This window comes from Zingiber officinale, chromosome 4B (genome assembly GCF_018446385.1).
Source record: "Zingiber officinale cultivar Zhangliang chromosome 4B, Zo_v1.1, whole genome shotgun sequence".
In the NCBI taxonomy this organism is placed as follows: Eukaryota; Viridiplantae; Streptophyta; class Magnoliopsida; order Zingiberales; family Zingiberaceae; genus Zingiber; species Zingiber officinale.
Window position 1 is genome coordinate 61,804,657 of NC_055993.1, and position 21,333 is coordinate 61,825,989.

Consider the following 21,333-nt stretch of genomic DNA (forward strand, 5'->3'; position numbering starts at 1 on the left):
TTAAGAGTAATCCAAATTGGGCTAATTGAGTTGGACTCAAGTTGATTCATGTATTCAATGAGTCTAATTTAGATTATGACTCATTAAATCAACTTAATTTAATGAATTAGATTCATTATATTAAGTTGGCTTGAATCAAATGGTTAGATTAGATCAACCATGGAAGAGATTTGGTCAAGTTTGACTTGACTTGAGAGGGAGAGGAAGAGTCAAGTTTGACTTGACTAATTTCCACATCATTAGTGAGATGGCAAGATGTGGACCAATGATGATGCTCCACATCATCATGGTATGCCACATCATGGAGTTTACAAGCCTCCATTCTCATTAATGTGGCCGGCCACATTAAATGAGTAGGAGTTACTCATGTGGCCGGCCACACAAGTGAATGAATGGGAATGAATTTTCATTCATTGGTCTCATTCATTTCATCTCCTTCCTCTAGCCATTCTCTTCTCCCTTTCCTCCTTCTTGGCCGAGAGTTTCAAGCAAGGTGAAGAGGAATGTGTTAAGGTCCAAAGAAAAGGGTGAAGTGAAGGTCACAAAGGAGGACACCTAGAGGAGTATGTGAGATTCCTTTCCTTTCTCTCCTTTTTCCCTTTTCAAATCCTACCCGAGAGCTCTAGAAAGTGCTAGCACACTTGGGGCTCTCTTCTCCATCCTTTGAGTGTGAGAGACACTCCTTGTTCGTGTGGATATCATTAGAGGAGTGTCTACGCTGACACTCTCGAGATCCGACAATTCCTTGGACTAGTGGGAAAGCGAAAGGGCTCGCTTCGAAGGTATAACTCTCATCTAGTGTAGATCTAGAGTCTTTGAAACTCGTACTCGTATTTTCGTTCGGTTTTTTCCTTGCACGGATCCGTTGGCCTTGGGTGATTTGGGGTTTCCGCGACGCGAAAAGCGGTTTTCGCGGCCCGAAAAACCCAACAGTGGTATCAGAGCCATGTGCAAGGCTTGTACGAGTTTTATTTTTGGTTTTATGAAAACTAAAGTTTCTGTAATTTTCTGTAAAATTATGATTTTTATAGTTTTTATGGGTAATTTTTCCGTAGAAGCGAAGCACAAGTGTCTCGGCACTTGTAGGCTTCGGCTACCGGAAAGATTTTTCCAAATCCGTTTGGGACAGCGGGCTTGGGTGCCATTGGATCGCAAAGGAGCAACTCACGATGGTTAGATCGTGGGTAGGGGTACTGCCCCAACCCCGCAAGGGGATTTGCTCCGCGATTGCACCCGAAATCGCTAAAAACGAACCTGCCGGGAAGATTTTTCCGAAACGGCAATGTCTTGACCCAAATCGTTTTGGGACAGCGAGTTTGGGCGCTGTTGGATCGCAAAGGAACCCTCGCGATGGTTAGATCGCGGGTAGGGGCGCTGCCCCTGGCCCCGCAAGGGGATCCGTTCTGCAATTGCACCCGAAACCGCTAAACGGGACCGCCGGGAAAGTTTACTCGTAAAAATTGTAAAAAATTGTTTTTAAAATTATAGAAAATTATGAAAATATATAATTTTGAATTATATATTAATTTTGTGATAGTCATGGCCCAAAAACCCAATATGATTGGATTGTGTTGTAATTCATAATACGGCCTGTGTGTTTGCGCGTGATGTATGTTTTTATTTTTCCGCGACCTGCGCGTCGTGCCTTTCTCTTATATTCTTGTTGTAAATTAGATTTAGACTCGAATGCAACTCGAGTTTCAAATTGTAATGTACAAATTGGAGCGGTGGAGGGTCCACACGAGACGGAGTTCCGAGGCGGGCACGAGCAACACAAGGTGGTCAAAGGGAGGAGCTTGGAGAAGCTGTTGACCCTAGGTTGACCATTCGATCTTCTCATTGGCTTGAGAAGATCGTAGTAGGGCCATGACTAAATCACAAATATATTAATTAGTTAATTGCTTATGTATATGATGCATGTTTAATAAGTAATTAATTAATTAGTGCCTTACGATTAGATTAGATCTAAGTCGTGCACATGATGCACCCTTGCGATTAGATTAGATCTAAGTCGTGCACAAGATGCATCCTTTTCGATTAGATTAGATCTTGATCGAACCAACTCTAAATGCTTAACCGTGTCGTGATACCTATCACTACCTCGATCACATGTATTGTTGAATCTGCCAAAGCAGAGCAATACATATTATCTTGGTAGGGTACGGAGGGACAATCTTGGACCCACCTATCAACGCATGGGTGAATACAAACTCAATTAGATTGAGTATTCCTAGTTACTCGGTTGGATCGAGTCAACTATAGGCATTCTTCCAATAGTTGGAATGATAGGTCAAAATCACATCTATATTAACTCTCGGGCGTATTAGCCAAAGCTAACTCGAGTTTTAATATAAATGCGGATATTGATTTTATAAATAAGAGTTGCATAGAGATGTAATTGGTAATCGTTACCTACCGATCATACTAAGCCTTGGGCGTATTAGCCAAAGCTAACTCAAGGGTTAGTATGATGTGGATCTTGTCCCACAAGAATTATAGAATTCAGTGGGAGCATCATTTAATTAAAGGCATAATTAAATGATTTTAAAAGAATATGATATTTATTTCTGCAAATTTTCTATTGTAGATAACCATGACGTCGAATACGAACTCTTTCTCCCTGCGTTCTGTCCTTAAGAAGGACAAGCTCAACGGAGCAAATTTCCTGGACTGGTACAGGAACCTGAGAATAGTTCTCACTCAGGAACGTAAATTGTACGTTCTGGAGCAGCCCATTCCGGAGGCTCCTCCTGCCACTACCACGCGAGCAGACCGAGATGCTTACAAGAAGCATCAAGATGGCGCATTAGATGTGTCCTGTCTTATGCTCGTAACCATGAACTCTGAGCTTCAGAAGCAACATGAGTTGATGAGTGCTTACAATATGGTTGCACATCTTCGTCAACTATATCAAGGACAAGCAGGGCACTGGAAGAGGAACTTCACAGGATACCTGGAAGATCTTAAGAAGAAGAGAAATAAGGTTTCTACTTCAGGTATAAATGTTATAGAAGTCAACCTCTCTATTTCTTCGTCGTGGGTATTAGATATCGGATGTGCTTCGCACATTTGTACTAATGTACAAGCACTGAGAAATAGCAAAGCATTGACAAAGGGAGAGATAGACCTACGAGTAGGCAATGGAACACAGGTTGCTGCTTTTGCTGTAGGGACTTATTTTCTATCTCTGCCCTCTGGGCTTATACTAGAGTTAGACTATTGTTGTTATGTGCCTGCATTGACTAAGAACATTATATCAGTTTCTTGTTTGGACAAGAAAGGATTCTCGTTTATAATAAAGAACAAATGTTGTTCTGTCTATTTAAACGATATGTTCTATTGTAGTGCACCTCTGATGAACGGACTCTATATTCTAGACCTTGAGAGCTCTATCTATAACGTTAGTACCAAGAGGTTCAAATCGAACGATATGAACCACACCTATCTCTGGCACTGTCGCTTAGGTCATATAAATGACAAGCGCTTATCCTAGCTCCATAAGAAAGGTTTGCTGGAATCATTTGATTTTGAATCATATGAGGTATGCGAGTCATGCCTACGAGGCAAGATGACCAAGACTCCCTTTAGTGGGCACAGCGAGAGAGCAACTGATTTGTTAGGACTCATACATAATGATGTATGTGGACCTTTCAATGTTGCTGCTAGAGGCGGTTATAGGTACTTCATCACATTTACTGATGATTTCAGTAGATATGGTTATGTGTACTTGATGACACATAAGTCTGAATCCTTTGAAAAGTTTAAAGAATTCAAGAATGAAGTACAGAACCAGCTTGGCAAGAGTATTAAGATACTTCGATCCGATCGAGGTGGAGAATACCTTAGCCATGAGTTCCGTGACTATCTAGCTGAGTGTGGGATTCTATCCCAACTCACTCCTCCTGGAACACCACAGTGGAATGGTGTATCCGAACGGAGGAATCGTACCTTATTAGATATGGTACGATCTATGATGAGTCACACAGATCTTCCGACATACCTTTGGGGCTATGCTCTAGACACGGCAGCTTTCATTCTCTACCGAGTTCCATCAAAGGCTGTGATAAAGACACCATATAGGATATGGACTGGGAGAGATGCCCAGGTGTCTTTCATGAGGATTTGGGGCTGTGAGGCTTACGTACAACGTCAAGTCTCAGACAAATTAGGACCCAAATTCGACAAGTGCTTTTTCATAGGATATCCCAAGGAAACTAAGGGATATTACTTCTACATTCCCAGTCAGCACAAGGTAGTTGTGGCAAAGACTGGGGCCTTTCTAGAAAGGGACTTTGTTTCTAGAAAGACTAGTGGGAGCGCATTCGATCTTGAAGAAGTTCAAGATGCGAACAATAGCACTGATGCCTTGATGGAAGTTGAACTGGAACCACAAAGTGTTGTGGATGATGTTGTTCCACAAAGAGTTGAGGAACAACAACCAGTTCAAGTAGACATACCTCTTCGCAGGTCAACCCGAGAAATATTCATTTCTCTTGTCTGACCACGGTGATGTAGAGCTTATCGGTCTTGATGAGCCTACATCTTATCAGGAAGCTGTACAGGGCCCAGATTCTGAGAAATGGCCAGAGGCCATGAGATCCGAGATGAAAACCATGTACACTAACCAAGTATGAACTTTGGTTGATCCACCTGAAGGGATCAAACCCATTGGGTGTATGTGGGTCTTCAAGGTGAAGACTGACATGGATGGACTTATCTATAAGGGTCGCTTGGTAGCTAAAGGTTTCAAGCAGATTCATGGTATTGACTATGATGAAACCTTTTCTCCAGTAGCGATGTTTAAGTCCATTCGGATCATGCTTGCTATTGCAGCCTACCATGAATATGAGATATGGCAGATGGATGTCAAAACAGCGTTTCTGAATGGAAACCTGCTCGAGGATGTGTACATGACACAACCTGAGGGTTTTGTAGATCCACAGCATACTAGCAGAGTATGCAAGCTGCATAGGCCCATTTATGGACTAAAGCAAGCTTCTCGGAGCTGGAATCTTCGTTTCGATGATGCAATCAAACAGTTTGGTTTCATCAAGAATGAAGATGAGCCTTGTGTCTACAAGAAGGTTGTAGGGGATATAGTTATCTTCCTCATATTGTATGTGGATGATATACTACTCATTGGGAAGGACATCCCTATGCTTCAGTCTGTCAAGACCTGGCTAGGGAGTTGCTTCTCAATGAAGGACTTAGGTAAGACATCCAGCATTCTAGGGATACAGATCTATAGGGATAGATCTAAGAGATTGCTTGGCCTAAGTCAGAGTACATACATTGACAACGTACTCCTTCGGTTTGCCATGCAGAACTCCAAGAAGGGATTTCTGAAGATGTCACATGGCGTGAGTCTTTCGAAGACTCAAGGTCCCTCTTCTAGAGAGGAGAGAGACCGTATGGATCATATCCCTTATGCCTCAGCCATAGGATCGATCATGTACGTCATGCTATGTACTCGACCTGATGTCTCGTATGCTTTGAGCATGACGAGCAGATACCAGTCAGATCCAGGTGAAAGTCACTAGATAGCGGTCAAGAATATTCTTAAGTACTTAAGAAGGACTAAAGAATATTTCTTGATATATGGAGGCAATGATGAGCTAGCTGTAAAGGGTTACAGTGATGCTAGCTTCCAGACCGACCAGGATGACTATAGATCGCAGTCGGGGTTCGTGTTTTGCTTAAATGGTGGTGCTGTGAGCTGGAAGAGTTCGAAGCAGGACCTAACTCGTACTCGAAATTTTTCGAATTTTTCCTTTGCACGGATCCGGTGGCATGGGTGATTCGGGGTTTTCGCGACGCGAAAAGCGGTTTTCACGGCCCGAAAAACCCAACAAGAACTTCCTGATGGTTCTACAGCACAACAAAAACTTGACCTTGATGCTCACTGCTAAGGGAATATTGATTAGTTCAATGGTAAATGACTTGATATTTGATTACGAGTCTGTTGGTGTGGGAAGCATTCGATGATCGAACCTGAGTTTTTATAATGTCAAAGGGTTCAAAGTTAAGGTAATTTGTTGTCTAACATGTTTGAATGAGTTTGCAGGAAAGCCCTAAGTGTACTTAGGCAAATGTTCTAGCTGCGGTTAGACAAGTGGAAAACCTTAGGGGGTGGTAACCCTATGCGGAAAGTCTTGACGGGTCGAGGGTTTTGAACAAAAGTCCTAGAGTTAGGGACTCTAGGTGGAAAGTCCTGGTACCGCGAACCAGGTGGAAGACTGGACGGGTCGTGGAGTGGACGTCTAACAAAAAATCATGGAGCCTCGAGTGCTGAGCAAAAGTCCAATCGATTTGGAGGGCTAGTCTAGCAACATGTAAATTCTCCTGAGTGGAGTAGGTGAGGACGCGTTCCCCAGTGAGGGAACAGTAGGCGTCGGTTCGACCTAAGGTTTCCGGATGTGAAATTCGAAGTCAGAACCGGACAGTTTGGAGACTATCAAATACTTTATTTATCATGTCTATATTGTGCTAAATTTGTTTTGGAGGGTATGGTTAGTTTCTGGGACTAACGTATTTTGCATGAAACGAATTGGACACATTTGCCTCGGATGAACAGTACTCGAGGTGCCCTCCATGGAGATTGGAGGTGCCTCGGGTTCACTTGCAGAGACGGCCTCACAGTAAGGCGCAAGGGTGCCTCCATGGAGCTTGGAGGTGCCCTGGACACTGGCGCGAGGGTGCCCTCCATGTAGGTTGGAGGTGCCCTCAGGTGGATAAACAGTGACCAGTTTGGAGCTCATCCATACTACAATTTCAGCGGGATTGAGGGCGGCCTCCATCCACCGGCTACTTAAGCCCAGTTAGAGCAGGAGCCAAATAACAACAAAAACTAATAATCCTTCTTCCGTGTGCTGCTCAAAGATCGATTCTACAAAGTTGTAACTCGACACCGACGACCAGAAGTTTCAAACTCTTTATTTTTCATTGTCGGTATAATTTTCATTTTTCTTTATATTGTAAATCAAAATTGTATATTTCCGAGCTTATAGTGATTGCCCAAAGTAAACATTCAACGAGCGTGAGCCTTGGTGTAGGAGTCGCCATAGGCTCCGAACCAAGAAAACCCTGTTAGCTAGAGCCCTAGAGCCAATCATTTGATGATTGTATTTTTGGACTTATTGTATCATTTTCTATATAAATAAAGGCATTTGGATTTTGGTTATTATACTTACCTGTATTGTTGCCAAATAAACTAAGTATAATAATGTCCTTGAGGAGATGGTTCTCACCTATATCAATCGGTTAGTTGAACCGATAGTGAGATTATATAGGGAACACTACTCTTAATCATTCCTTGTCAAGTATTAACATTCAGGGACAATGTTAATGCAATAAGACTAGCATGTAGGTCAACTCGATGACTTGATCTCACAAGTCATGAATATAGAGATATCAAGTTGACACATGGGTATACATTAGAGAATGTATACTGAATGACCCGCCATGAGAAAGTATCATGGATCGTTATATAAGTGTCATATACTTTCTCATGTGACTATTAGTATGACTATTGGTCCTTAGACCTGAAGTCACCATGGTTCCCTACATAAGGAGTTATGTACTTTGGTTTCGTCAAACGTCACCCGTAACTGGGTGGACTATAAAGGCGATTACTGGGTATATAACGAATTATGCAGAGGGATGTGAGTGATGTAGATGGGATCTATCCCTCCCATATGACGGGAGCGACATCGGTATTCTTGATAGAGTTAGACCACGAAGTGCATGGCCATGCCCAAATGAGTCAACATGAGATGTTAAGCTCATTTGATCGAGTGAGTCTACTTGGAGTTCAAGATTTAGATTGATTAGAGGATGACATGGTCTATGCCTCACATTGATCAATTTAGGTGTCTAGGATAGAAGGACAATGTCACATATTGTGAGGAGTCATAATTAGTAGTCACAAGGTGATGTTGGATCTCAACATTCTTGTAACATTGGGTAGTAATGATGTGTTGCTAGATACCGCTCATTACTTATGCTTCTAAATGGGTTTAGGGGCATTGCCAACGTTACAAGAACCTATAGGGTCACACACTAAGGACATTTAGATGGAGATTAGGTTCATATGATGAACCAAGAGGATTAGATTCATTTGATGAATCAAATTGGATTAAGAGTAATCCTAATTGGGCTAATTGAGTTAGACTCAAGTTGATTCATGTGTTTAATGACTCTAATTTGGGTTATGACTCATTAAATCAATTTAATTAAATGAATTAGATTCATTATATTAAATTGGCTTGAATTAAATGGTTGGATTAGATCAACCATGAGAGAGATTAAGTCAAGTTTGACTTGACTTGAGAGGAAGATAAAGAGCCAAGTTTGACTTGACTTTATGCCACCTCATTGGTGAGTGGGCAAGATGTGGACCAATGATAATACTCCACATCATCATGGTTGCTTATGTGGAATGCCACCTCATGGGAGTTACCAAGAGTTGTGACTCTTGGCATTCCATGGGAGTTACTCATGCTCTTAATGTGGCCGGCCACATGAATGGGTGAGATAAGTTTCATTTTGGAATTAATCTCATTCATTCATTCATCTTCTTCCTTGCTCCGATTTTTCTCTCCCTCTCCTCTCTTGGCCGAACCATCTAAAGGTGCTATCACACCTTGTTTTGGTCATCTCCACCTAGTGTGTTCGTGTGGATACATATAGAGAAGTATCTATCCTTGATACTTTCGAAATCCGACGAATCTTGGACGAGCGGGATACGAAAAGGGCACGCATCGAAGGTAAAGATCTTCATCATGTAGATCTAGAAGTTTTGTAACTCGTACTCGTATGTCTTCGAATTTTTCTTCGCACGAGATCCGTTGGCTAGGGTGATTCGGGGTTTCCGCGACGCGAAAAAGCGATTTTCACGGCCTGAAAAACACAACAGTGGTATCAGAGCCACGTGCGAAGCTTGTACGAGTTTAATTTGATTTTTATGAAAATTTAAAGCTTCTATACATTTCTGTAAATTTATGATTTTTATAGTTTTAAGAGTAATATTTCTCGTAGAAGCGAAGCACAAGTGTTTATACACTTGTAGGCTTCGACTACCGAGAAGTTTTTCCCAAAACGGCATCGTTTCGACCCAAATTTTTTTTTGGGACAGCGGGATAAGGTGCTCTTGGATTTCTTAGGAGCAACTCGCGATGGTTAGATCGTGGGTAGGGGTACTGCCCCTAACCCCGCAAGGGGATTTGCTCCGCGATTGCGCCCGAAATCGCTAATCGGGACCGCCGGGAAAAATTTACTCATAAAATCTGTAAAATTATGAAAAATTACAGAAAAATTACAGAAATATACAATTTTGAATTATATATTAATTTTGTGATAGTCATGGCCCAAATACCTAATTCGATTGGACAATTGTGTTGTAATTCATAATACGGCCTGCGTGTCGTTATGTGATGTGCGTGCTTGTATTTTATTTTTATTTTTATTTTTCGTGACCTGCGCGTCGTGCCTTTCTTTTATTCTGGTTGTAAATTAGATTTAGACTCGAATGTAACTCGAGTTTCAAAGTTGTAATGTACAAAAAATTGGAGCTGTGGAAGGTCCACTCGAGACGGAGTTACGAGGAAGGCGCGAGCAACACAAGGTGGTCAAAAGGAAGGCGCTTGATAAGTTGACCTTAGGTTGACCATCCGATCTTCTCATTGGCTTGAGAAGATCATAGTAGGGCCATGACTAATCACAAAACTTAGTTAATTACTTGTGTATATGATGTATGTTTAATTAAGTAATTAATTAGTGCCTAGCGATTAAGATTAGATCTAAATTGTGCACAAGATGCACCCTTACGATTAGATTAGATCTACATCGTGTACAAGATGCACTCTATCGATTAGATTAGATCTATTTCGTGTATATGATACAACATCATTTAGATTAGATCTAAATCACGACAACTCAAAATGCCTACCATGCCGTGATACCTACCACTACCTCGATCGCATGATGTTGTTGAATCTGCCAAAGCAGAGCAACACATACTATCTTGGTAGGGTACGGAGGGACAATCTTGGTCCCGCCTATCAACGCATGGGCGAGTACAAACTCAATTAGATTGAGTATTCCTAGTTTACTCGGTTGGATCGAGTACAACATAGGCATTCTTCCAATGGTTGGAAAGGTAAGACAAAATCATGTTTATATTAATTCTCGGGCGTATTAGGCAAATCTAACTCGAGTTTTAATATAAATGCGGATTTCATCCTATAAACAAGAGTTGCATAGAAATGTAATTGGTAATCGTTACCTACCGATCATACTAAGTCTTGGGTGTATTAGCCAAAGCTAACTCAAAGGTTAGTATGATGTGGATCTTGTCCCACATGAATTATAGAATTCAGTGGGAGCATCATTTAGTTAAAGGCATAATTAAATGATTAAGAATATGATATTTATTTCTGCTTTTATTCTGTTGTAGATAATCATGACGTCAAATACGAACACCTTCTCCCTGCGATCTGTCCTTGAGAAGGACAAGCTCAACGGAGCAAACTTCCTGGACTGGTACAGGAAACTGAGAATAGTTCTCACTCAGGAACGTAAACTGTACATTCTGGAGCAGCCCATTCCGGAGGCTCCTCCTGCCACTGCCCCGCGAGCTGACCGAGATGCTTTCAAGAAGCATCAAGATGACGCATTAGATGTGTCCTATCTAATGGTCGCGACCATGAACTCTGAGCTTCAGAAGCAACACGAGTTAATGGGCGCTTACGATATGGTTGAACATCTTCGTCAACTATATCAAGGACAAGCGAGGCATGAAAGATTTGAGATCTCAAGGGCAATATTTCAGTGCAAGATGTCAGACGGGGCTCCTGTAGGCCCATATGCACTCAAAATGATTGGGTACATAGAAAACCTACAAAGGTTGGGGTTCCCACTTGGCCAAGAGCTGGCCACTGATTTGATCTTGCAATCCTTGCCGGATAGCTACAGTCAATTCTTTCTAAACTACAATATGAACGAGATTGACAAGCCACTGCCCGAGCTGCTTAGCATGTTAAGAACTATTATTCTGATGGTTCGAAACATAAGGGCAAGGGCAAGCCCAAAGGCAAGGGAAAGTCCCAAGCCAAGGGCAAAGGCAAGGCACTGAAGCCTAAAGGAAGGGTCGACGGTCAGACCGGGCACTGGAAGAGGAACTGCAAGGTATACTTGGAGGATCTTAAGAAGAAGTGAAGTGAGACTTCCACTTCAGGTATATATGTTATAGAAGTCAATCTATCTATTTCTACATCATGGGTATTAGATACTGGATGTGCTTCTCACATTTGTACTGATGTGCAGGCGCTGAGAAATAGCGGGGCATTGACAAAGGGCGAGGTGGACCTACGAGTAGGCAATGGAGCACGGGTTGTTGCTGTTGCTGTAGGGACTTACTGTCTATCTCTGCCCTCTAGGCTTGTACTAGAGTTAGTCGATTGTTGTTATGTGCCTGCATTAACTAAGAACATTATATCAGTTTCGTGTATGGACAAAAAAGGTTTCTCGTTTACTATAAAGAACAAATGTTGTTCCGTCTATTTAAACGATATGTTCTATTGTAGTGCACCTCTGATAAACGGACTCTATATTATAGACCTTGAGAGCCCTATCTATAACATAAATACCAAGAGGTTCAAGTCAAATGACATGAACCAAACCTACCTCTGGCACTGTCGCTTAGGTCATATAAATGACAAGCGCTTATCCCAGCTCCATAAGGATGGTATGCTGGACTCATTTGATTTTGAATCATATGAGGTATGCGAGTCATGCCTACGAGGCAAGATGACCAAGACTCCCTTTAGTAAGCACAGCGAGAGAGCGACTGATTTGTTAGGGCTCATACATAGTGATGTATGTGGCCCTTTCAATGTCGCTGCTAGAGGCGGTTATAGGTACTTCATCACATTTACTGATGACTTCAGTAGATATGGTTATGTGTACTTGATGACACATAAGTCTGAATCCTTTGACATGTTCAAAGAATTCAAGAATGAAGTACAGAACCAGTTTGGCAAGAGTATTAAGATACTTTGATCCGATCGAGGTGGAGAATACCTTAGCCATGAGTTTCGTGACTATATAGCTGAGTGTGAGATTCTATCCCAACTCACTCCTCCTGGAACACCACAGTGGAATGGTGTATCTGAAAGGAGGAATCGTACCCTATTAGATATGGTGCGATCTATGATGAGTCACACAGATCTTCCGACATACCTTTGGGGTTATGCTCTAGACACAGCAGCTTTTATACTCAACCGAGTTCCATCCAAGGCCGTGATAAAGACACCATATAGGATATGGACTGGGAGAGATGCCCAAGTGTCTTTCATGAGGATTTGGGGTTGTGAGGCTTACGTTCGACGTCAAGTCTCAGACAAGTTAGGACACAAATCCGACAAGTGCTACTTTATTGGATATCCCAAGGAAACTAAGGGATATTACTTCTACATTCCCAGTCAGCACAAGGTAGTTGTGGCAAAGACTGGGGTCTTTCTAGAAAGGGACTTTGTTTCTAGAAAGACTAGTGGGAGCGCGTTCGATCTTGAAGAAGTTCAAGATGCGAACAATAGCACTGATGCCTCGATGGAAATTGAACTGGAACCACAAAGTGTTGTGGATGATGTTGTTCCACAAGGAGTTAAGGAACAACAACCAGTTCAAGTAGACCTACCTCTTCGCAGGTCTGATAGGGTACGTCGTCAGCCTGAGAGATACTCATTTCTCTTGTCTGACCATGATGACGTTGTGCTCATAGAGGATGAGCCTACCACCTATCAGGAAGCTGTGATGAGACCAGATTCCGAGAAATGGCTAGAGGCCATGAGATCCGAAATGGAATCCATGTACACCAACCAAGTATGGACTTTGGTTGATCCACCTGAAGGGGTAAAACCCATTGGGTGTAAGTGGGCCTTTAAGAGAAAGACTGACATGGATGGACTTATCTATAAGGGTCGCTTGGTTTCAAGCAGATTCATGGTATTGACTATGATGAAACCTTTTCTCCAGTAGCGATGTTTAAGTCCATTCGGATCATGCAGCCTACCATGACTATGAGATATGGCAGATGGATGTCAAAACTGTGTTTCTGAATGGAAACCTACTCGAGGATGTGTACAAGACACAACCTGAGGGTTTTGTAGATCCACAGCATACTAGCAGAGTATGCAAGCTGCATAGATCCATTTATGGACTAAAGCAAGCTTCTCGGAGCTGGAATCTTCGATTAGGTGATGCAATCAAATAGTTTGGTTTCATTAAGAATGAAGATGAGCCTTGTGTCTACAAGAAGGTTGTAGGGGATATAGTTGTCTTCCTCATATTATATGTGGATGATATACTACTCATTGGGAAGGACATCTCTATGCTTCAGTCTGTCAAGACTTGGCTAGGAAGTTGCTTCTCAATGAAGGACTTAGGTGAAGCATCCCGCATTCTAGGGATACAGATCTATAGGGATAGATCTAAGAGATTGCTTGGCCTAAGTCAGAGTACATACATTGACAAGGTACTCCTTCGGTTTGCCATGCAGAACTCCAAGAAGGGATTTCTGCCAATGTCACATGGCGTGAGTCTTTCGAAGACTCAAGGTCCCTCTTCTAGAGAGGAGAGAGACCGCATGGATCAGATCCCTTATGCCTCAGCCATAGGATCGATCATGTACGCCATGCTATGTACTCGACCTGATGTCTCGTATGCTTTGAGCATGACGAGCAGATACCAGTCAGATCCAGGTGAAAGTCACTAGATAGCGGTCAAGAATATTCTTAAGTACTTAAGAAGGACTAAAGAATACTTCTTGATATATGGAGGCAGTGATGAGCTAGCTGTAAAGGGTTACAGTGATGCTAGCTTCCAGACCGACCAGGATGACTATAGATCGCAATCGGGGTTCGTATTTTGCATTAATGGTAGTGCTGTCAGCTGGAAGAGTTCGAAGCAGGATACAGTAGCTGATTCTACCACAGAAGCCGTGTACATTACTGCATCAGAGGCATCAAAGGAGGCAGTTTGGATCCGCATGTTCATCACTGAACTTGGGGTGGTTCCTAGCATTGCTGACCCCATTGAGCTCTATTGTGACAACAATGGAGCTATAGCACAGGCGAAGGAATCTCGCTCACACCAGCGGACCAAACACATACTACGGCGCTTCCATCTCATTCGAGAGATCATCGAGAGAGGAGATGTGAAGATTTGCAGAGTACCTACAGAGGCTAACATCGCAGATCCCTTGACCAAGGCTTTGGCACAGAAGAAGCATGATGGTCACACTAGGTCATTTGGGCTTAGAGCCTACACTGATTGGCACTAGTGCTAGTGGGAGATTGTTAGCTAGAGCCCTAGAGCCAATCATTTGATGATTGTATTTTTGGACTTATTGTATCATATTCTACATAAATAAAGGCATTTGGATTTTGGTTATTATACTTACTTGTATTTGTGCCAAATAAACTAAGTATAATAATGTTCTTGAGTAGATGGTTCTCACCTATATCAATCGATTAGTTGAACCGATAGTGAGATGATATAGGGAACACTACTCTTAATCATTCCTTGTCGAGTATTAACATTCAGGGACAATGTTAATGCAATAAGACTAGCATGTAGGTCAACTCGATGACTTGATCTCACAAGTCATGGATATAGAGATATCAAGTTGACACATGGGTATACATTAGAGAATGTATACTGAATAACCCGCCATGAGAAAGTATCATGGATCGTTATATGAGTGTCATATACTTTCTCATGTGACTATTAGTATGACTATTGGTCCTTAGACCTGAAGTCACCATGGTTCCCTACATAAGGAGTTATGTACTTTGGTTTCGTCAAACGTCACCCGTAACTGGGTGGACTATAAAGGCGATTACTGGGTATATAACGAATTATGCAGAGGGATGTGAGTGATGTAGATGGAATCTATCCCTCTCATATGACGGGAGCGACATCGGTATTCTTGATAGAGTTACACCATGAAGTGCATGGCCATGCCCAAATGAGTCAACATGAGATGTTAAGCTCATTTGATCGAGTGAGTCTACTTGGAGTTCAAGATTTAGATTGATTAGAGGATGACACGGTCTATGCCTCACATTGATCAATCTAGGTGTCTAGGATAGAAGGACAATGTCACATATTGTGAGGAGTCACAATTAGTAGTCACAAGGTGATGTTGGATCTCAACATTCTTGTAACATTGGATAGTAATGATGTGTTGCTAGATACCGCTCATTACTTATGCTTCTAAATGGGTTTAGGGGCATTGCCAACGTTACAAGAACCTATAGGGTCACACACTAAGGACATTTAGATGGAGATTAGGTTCATATGATGAACCAAGAGGATTAGATTCATTTGATGAATCAAATTGGATTAAGAGTAATCCTAATTGGGCTAATTGAGTTAGACTCAAGTTGATTCATGTGTTTAATGACTCTAATTTGGGTTATGACTCATTAAATCAATTTAATTAAATGAATTAGATTCATTATATTAAATTGGCTTGAATTAAATGGTTGGATTAGATCAACCATGAGAGAGATTAAGTCAAGTTTGACTTGACTTGAGAGGAAGATAAAGAGTCAAGTTTGACTTGACTTTATGCCACCTCATTGGTGAGTGGGCAAGATGTGGACCAATGCTAATGCTCCACATCATCATGGTTGCTTATGTGGAATGCCACCTCATGGGAGTTACCAAGAGTTGTGACTCTTGGCATTCCATGGGAGTTACTCATGCTCTTAATGTGGCCGGCCACATGAATGGGTGAGATAAGTTTCATTTTGGAATTAATCTCATTCATTCATTCATCTGCTTCCTTGCTCCAATTTTGCTCTCCCTCTCCTCTCTTGGCCGAACCATCCCAAGGTGCTAGCACACCTTGTTTTGGTCATCTCCACCTAGTGTGTTCGTGTGGATACATATAGAGAAGTATCTATCCTTGATACTTTCGCGATCCGACGAATCTTGGACGAGCGGGATACGAAAAGGGCACGCATCGAAGGTAAAGATCTTCATCATGTAGATCTAGAAGTTTTGTAACTCGTACTCGTATGTCTTCGAATTTTTCTTCGCACGAGATCCATTGGCTAGGGTGATTCGGGGTTTTCGCGGCCCGAAAAACCCAACAAACCCTTGGTGTGTTTGTGTTTTATTATTCCGCTGTGTATTACTCAAAGTTTTCTAAAATGAACATGAAAGCCATGAGCGCTATTCAACCCCCCCTCTAGCGCTTTTTGATCCTACAATTGGTATCAGAGTAGAGTCGTTTCGAATTGGTGAAACCACCAATCAAGCAAATTTTTCGTGGTGATTTTTAGTTTTTCGGAGATAATCGGAATCGGTTAAGTTGCCGCCTTCTGATATGTTCTAATCGCAATCAAATTTTTTCCTCGAAGTTGGTGTAACACCACTCGAGTTCACATATTAATTTCTTAATCCCACACTACTAATCCAAGACCAAGTCTTGGAACAAGTTTCTCACTTCTTTTGTGTGCAAGGTTTTCTCCTAAATGGCCCATCAGGAAGGCTATAGCACAGTCTGCCCGCCGCTCTTCTTCGACGAAGATTTTGGCTACTGGAAGGGCCGAATGGAGTTACCTCCAAACCCAGTTCGAGATGTGGATGATCATCAAAACTGGAATCATACTCCCACCCAACGACTCGGGAAAACTAGTTTCATGTGAGAATTGGGATGCAAGTATAATAAATAAGGTCGAAGCCAATGCCAAAGTGACATGCACCCTTCAGTGTGGCCTAACAAAGGAGGAGCTGAACCGAGTTGGCCCGTTCTCAAGCGCGAAAGAGCTGTGAGAAAAATTGATCGAGCTGCAGGAGGGCACTTCCGACACGAAGGTAAGCAAGCGTGATTTACTTTTTAATAAACTGTATAACATCAAAATGCAGGAAGTTGAGACGGCTAGCCAACTTCACACGCGCATTCAAGACCCCCTCGCAATCGGACAGGAGGTGGAGAATCGGGATGTAATAAGGTACGCATTCAACACTTTTCCGAGGAATACATTGTGGGCATCAATAGTAGATGCCTATAAGGTATCTAAGGATTTGTCTTTAATTAAACTAGATGAGTTGTTTTTCGAATTTGAATTGCATGAACAGACTAATGCACGTCCAGTTGAGAAAGGTATTACATTGATTGCAGGTACAAGCAAGGCAAAGGAGGCTAGAAAGAAGCATCAGAACCCGAGTCCGAAGAAGAATCGGACTCAGATGATGATGACGATGAAATAGCAGCCAAACTCATCAACCTAGTACACAGAACTCTATAAAAAGAAAAAGGTAATTCAATCTAAGAAAGTACAAACAAGTTCAAAAGTGAAGTTTGAAGTAACCTGCTATGGCTGCAATCAAAAGGGACATGTCAAAGCCAACTATCCAAACCAAAAGAAAGAAAAGAAGCAGAGGAAGAAGAAAGCACTGCAAGCAACTTGGGATGAGTCCTCGTCAAAAGATTCAGACGAAGAGCTCAGGCAGATGAGCTTCCTTGTGCTGACAGCCCTGGAACAAATCGATGAATCAGAGACTGAGAGAGAATCAGAAACAGAGTCTGAGAAAAGCCATGGATCCGTATCTATTTTCAAAGGACCTAAATCCACTGTAAGTATTTCTCAAGTAAATAAATTTTATAATTTAGTCAATTACTTTATGCGTAAATTTGCTAAATTCAATGTCCGGGTTAAATCACTTTAAAAGGAGGTAACAACCCTTAAAGAAGTGACTAACCCTAGCTCATTGACTGACCTCATTCAGACTGAAACCTCAACTCAAGTCCAAAATTTGAAGAAGAGAATTCTAGCCTGAAAAATCAAGTTAAGGAACTAAAGGATATGTTGGAACGGTTCACCTTGGGCTCCAAGAATCTTGATCCGATTCTTGAAAAATAGCGAGCCGTTTACAACTGATTCGGACTTGGATTTAAGGCTAAAAGGAAATACAAGTCTTATTTATCCCTTATAAATAGAACGAATAGAAAAATAGTCCAAGCATGGGTCCCCAAGTCAAACTTGGTTAATCAAGTTGGACTTGGACAATATTGGGTCCCCAAGGATCAAGTCCACTACCTTGATAAACCTTATCGAGGCTATAATCCAAGGAGCCAATAAAAAGACTATTTTTATTAATAAATATATTTGTTTGTTGATTGTCTTTACTGCTTTTATTATACATGCTTAGATTAGGATAAATAAGGACCTAGGCGTGATTTACACTTGATTAGTTAGACCTAGGGGTTTTAAAAGGAAAATTAAATATTCAATTTCTTTGAAAGGCTTTGTCTAGAAGTGGTGGATGATTCCATACCCAAGAAGGCCTAGTGTCTCACCACAACATGGAAGCCAATCTTTGAAATGAATATTTAATTGACTAATTGGAAAACTTGAGTCTAATTCAAGTATAAATTAATCCTTAGATGATAACCTAAATCAAAGATTAAATTAACCATCTCACAAAAACCTATAAGGTTTCTGATTGATAATTTAGAAATGGGTGAGATGGACTTAGGTAAAATTTAGATCACTCAATTAATCTAATCTAATTGATAAAACTAATTAAATTAATCTCAATTAATTAACCTAGTCAATTAATAAATCTAATTAATCTAATTAATAAAATTGATTAAATTAATCTCAATTAATTAACCTAATCAATTAATAAATATAATTAATTTAATTAATCTAATTAATAGAACTGATTAAATTAATCTCAATTAATTAACCTAATCAATTAATAAATATAATTAATTTAATTAATCTAATTAATAGAACTGATTAAATTAATCTCAATTAATTAACCTAATCAATTAATAAATCTAATTAATCTCAATTAATTAACCTAATCAATTAATTTAATCAATTTAACCTAATTAATTAATTTAATTTAATTTACCTAATTACTTTAATTTAATCTAATCAATTAATTTAATTTAATTTAAACTAATTAATTTAATTTAACCTAATTAATTTAATTTAACATAATTAATTATTTTAATTTAATTTAACCAAATCAATCAATTAATTAAATCTTAATTAATTAATACTACTTATCTCTAAATTAACCTAATCCAAATTAGAACTTAAAAAAAAATATTCAGAAGGGCCATCGAAGGGTGCCTCCTGAAGCCACCTCCAGCACCGAAAGGAGGCGCTCTCGGGAGTAGCGGGAAAAACTCCCACCGAAACTAAGGAGGGCGCCTCCCAATAGGTTAGAGGCACCTCCCATAAACATTGAGGGTGCCCTCAATGAGATTAAAGGTGCGCTGATTTTTCCAGCAAACAGAACTTTCTTTGTTCACGTTTTTTCACTGCTCAATTCACATCGAGGCGCCCTCTGCAACCCGATTTCTCCCCTTCAACACAAAATGCCTCCTAGGTATACCCTATTTCATTATATTACACCAATATATATATTTTTTGTGTATTTTTGTTACATTTTTGTGTATATAAATCTAGGAAAAGATGAAACATAGGTCCTCCTAATAATAACACCCCATCCACGGATCCTAGGTTTCCTACTGAGCGACATATGCTAGAGTTCATTAGACATACATTTACTCCATTAAAATATAGATATTTGAGTAGATATTTTTTTTCTAGATATTGCGCTCCTATTGTCCAAATGATTGAGCACTACTAGCTAGATATACCGGTTTACTGCAGCCATGCAGTTAATCATGACCTGTGTGCTCAGTTTTATAATAACCTAGATAGAGTAAATGATTTGACTTACTCCACCAGAGTTGGTGGAAAGGAATTTTAGTTTTCTCCGACCCTCTTACGTACTAGCCTAGGACTTAGGCCATCCACTTGTTCATTTTTGTATTACCCTAGTAGGGACCTCTCATTTGGTGAGCCCTATTCCCATATTACATTAGATACTATCTATATGTATCTTTTTGAGGAGGAGAGACCACCTATGATGACTGACTTCAGGTCACTCTCTCTTAGGGTCCAGAATTATATTATGTATCAGGTCCTAACAACCTGCATTTTGCCAATCGCATCTCAGAACATTCCGACGATGCACCCTTCTGACTCTTTCTTTTTGTATGCTCTTTGTCATCATTTAGATATAGATATAGCATTGCATATATTTCATAACATCATTTGTGCATCCGGTCTCATCACTAGACTTGAGGTCCACATGCCCTACTGTCATATTTTGACATATATCTTTTTGACCTTAGAGATAGACACAACCCAGGGAGGGTTACTTCCCTTACTCTATATGGCGAGATTGGTCAGCATTAGTTCTCTCTAGTGCATATAGACATTACTGCTCAGGGGATCCTAACCTGAAGAGGTGGACCTCAGCCAGCTGATTCAGCTGAGGATGAGTTTATTGCTCCAACCGAGGGCGCTGCTCTAGCCGAGGGATTCGTTCCAACTGGAGATGAGTTTTATTACCCAGCCGAGGAAGAGTAATGGTTAGAGTTTACGAATGCATAAATTTTTGAGCATCCTTCTTCACCGGCACAGCCCTCGACCTCGACCCAACCCTCGACTTCACGGTCCGTTAAGGATCGACTCACTCATCTCGAGGAGTCGTCCGCACAGATACAGCAGACAGTCACAGATGGTTTTAGTGCACTACGGGGGGAGATGACTGCTCTCAGGGATGACCTGACTACCAGACTTGAGCAGATCCTTCAGACACTGTGCGCCCCTGAGCGATCACCACTACACCTACTAACGATAATTAGAGTTGATCATACTATGTATTGTATATGATTGATATGTTATAGATAGTTTGTTTGATGTTTACATTTGATCGACTAGGATTCCTTTTCAAATATGCCTTCACTTATAATTCATCTTTTTATTTTTTGTTATATTCTTTTACTCAGTTTAAAAATCTAGGAAAAATATATTTCAAAATTCTAATTTTGTTAGTTTTTCAAAATTTGGACTTAGCCTAGGTATTTACCTTCTAGAAAGCATGTACCCCTAGGTTTCAGCCAGAGCATCTCACAAGCATACTAGGATTACCTTGATTGTGTATGAAAGACACTTAGAATAGTGCGAGATGCATAGGGTACTACTTGGACTTTAGAATGCTTATGTCTGTGCATCAATATAAGTCTGAGCATTAAATACCAAATTCATATTAATCAAATTAAGTTGTCCATGCTTAGTTAAACTAACTGGAATACTTACTTAATTTGACTATCAAGTGAAAGCTACTACCTCATGGTAAACCACTAGTAACTAAAAGTTAGACATTTGTTTGAAAGTAGAGATTTTGTTACTCATGCTTGGACTCTAAGACTTTAACTTTTTTTACAAAAAT

At 40.7% G+C, this 21,333-nt stretch overlaps 1 protein-coding gene across 1 annotated transcript in view; it reads left to right on the forward strand.

Annotated features, from left to right (window-relative positions):
* The first annotated feature begins 16,541 nt into the window (after positions 1 to 16,541).
* Positions 16,542 to 21,333, forward strand: part of LOC121978285 (reticulon-like protein B2) — an 89,316-nt gene continuing 84,524 nt past the window's right edge. The window contains exons 1-2 of the mRNA XM_042530649.1: positions 16,542 to 16,640; positions 16,936 to 17,021. Coding sequence (XP_042386583.1) covers positions 16,542 to 16,640; positions 16,936 to 17,021 — 185 coding nt within the window. The remainder of the gene's footprint in view (positions 16,641 to 16,935; positions 17,022 to 21,333) is intronic.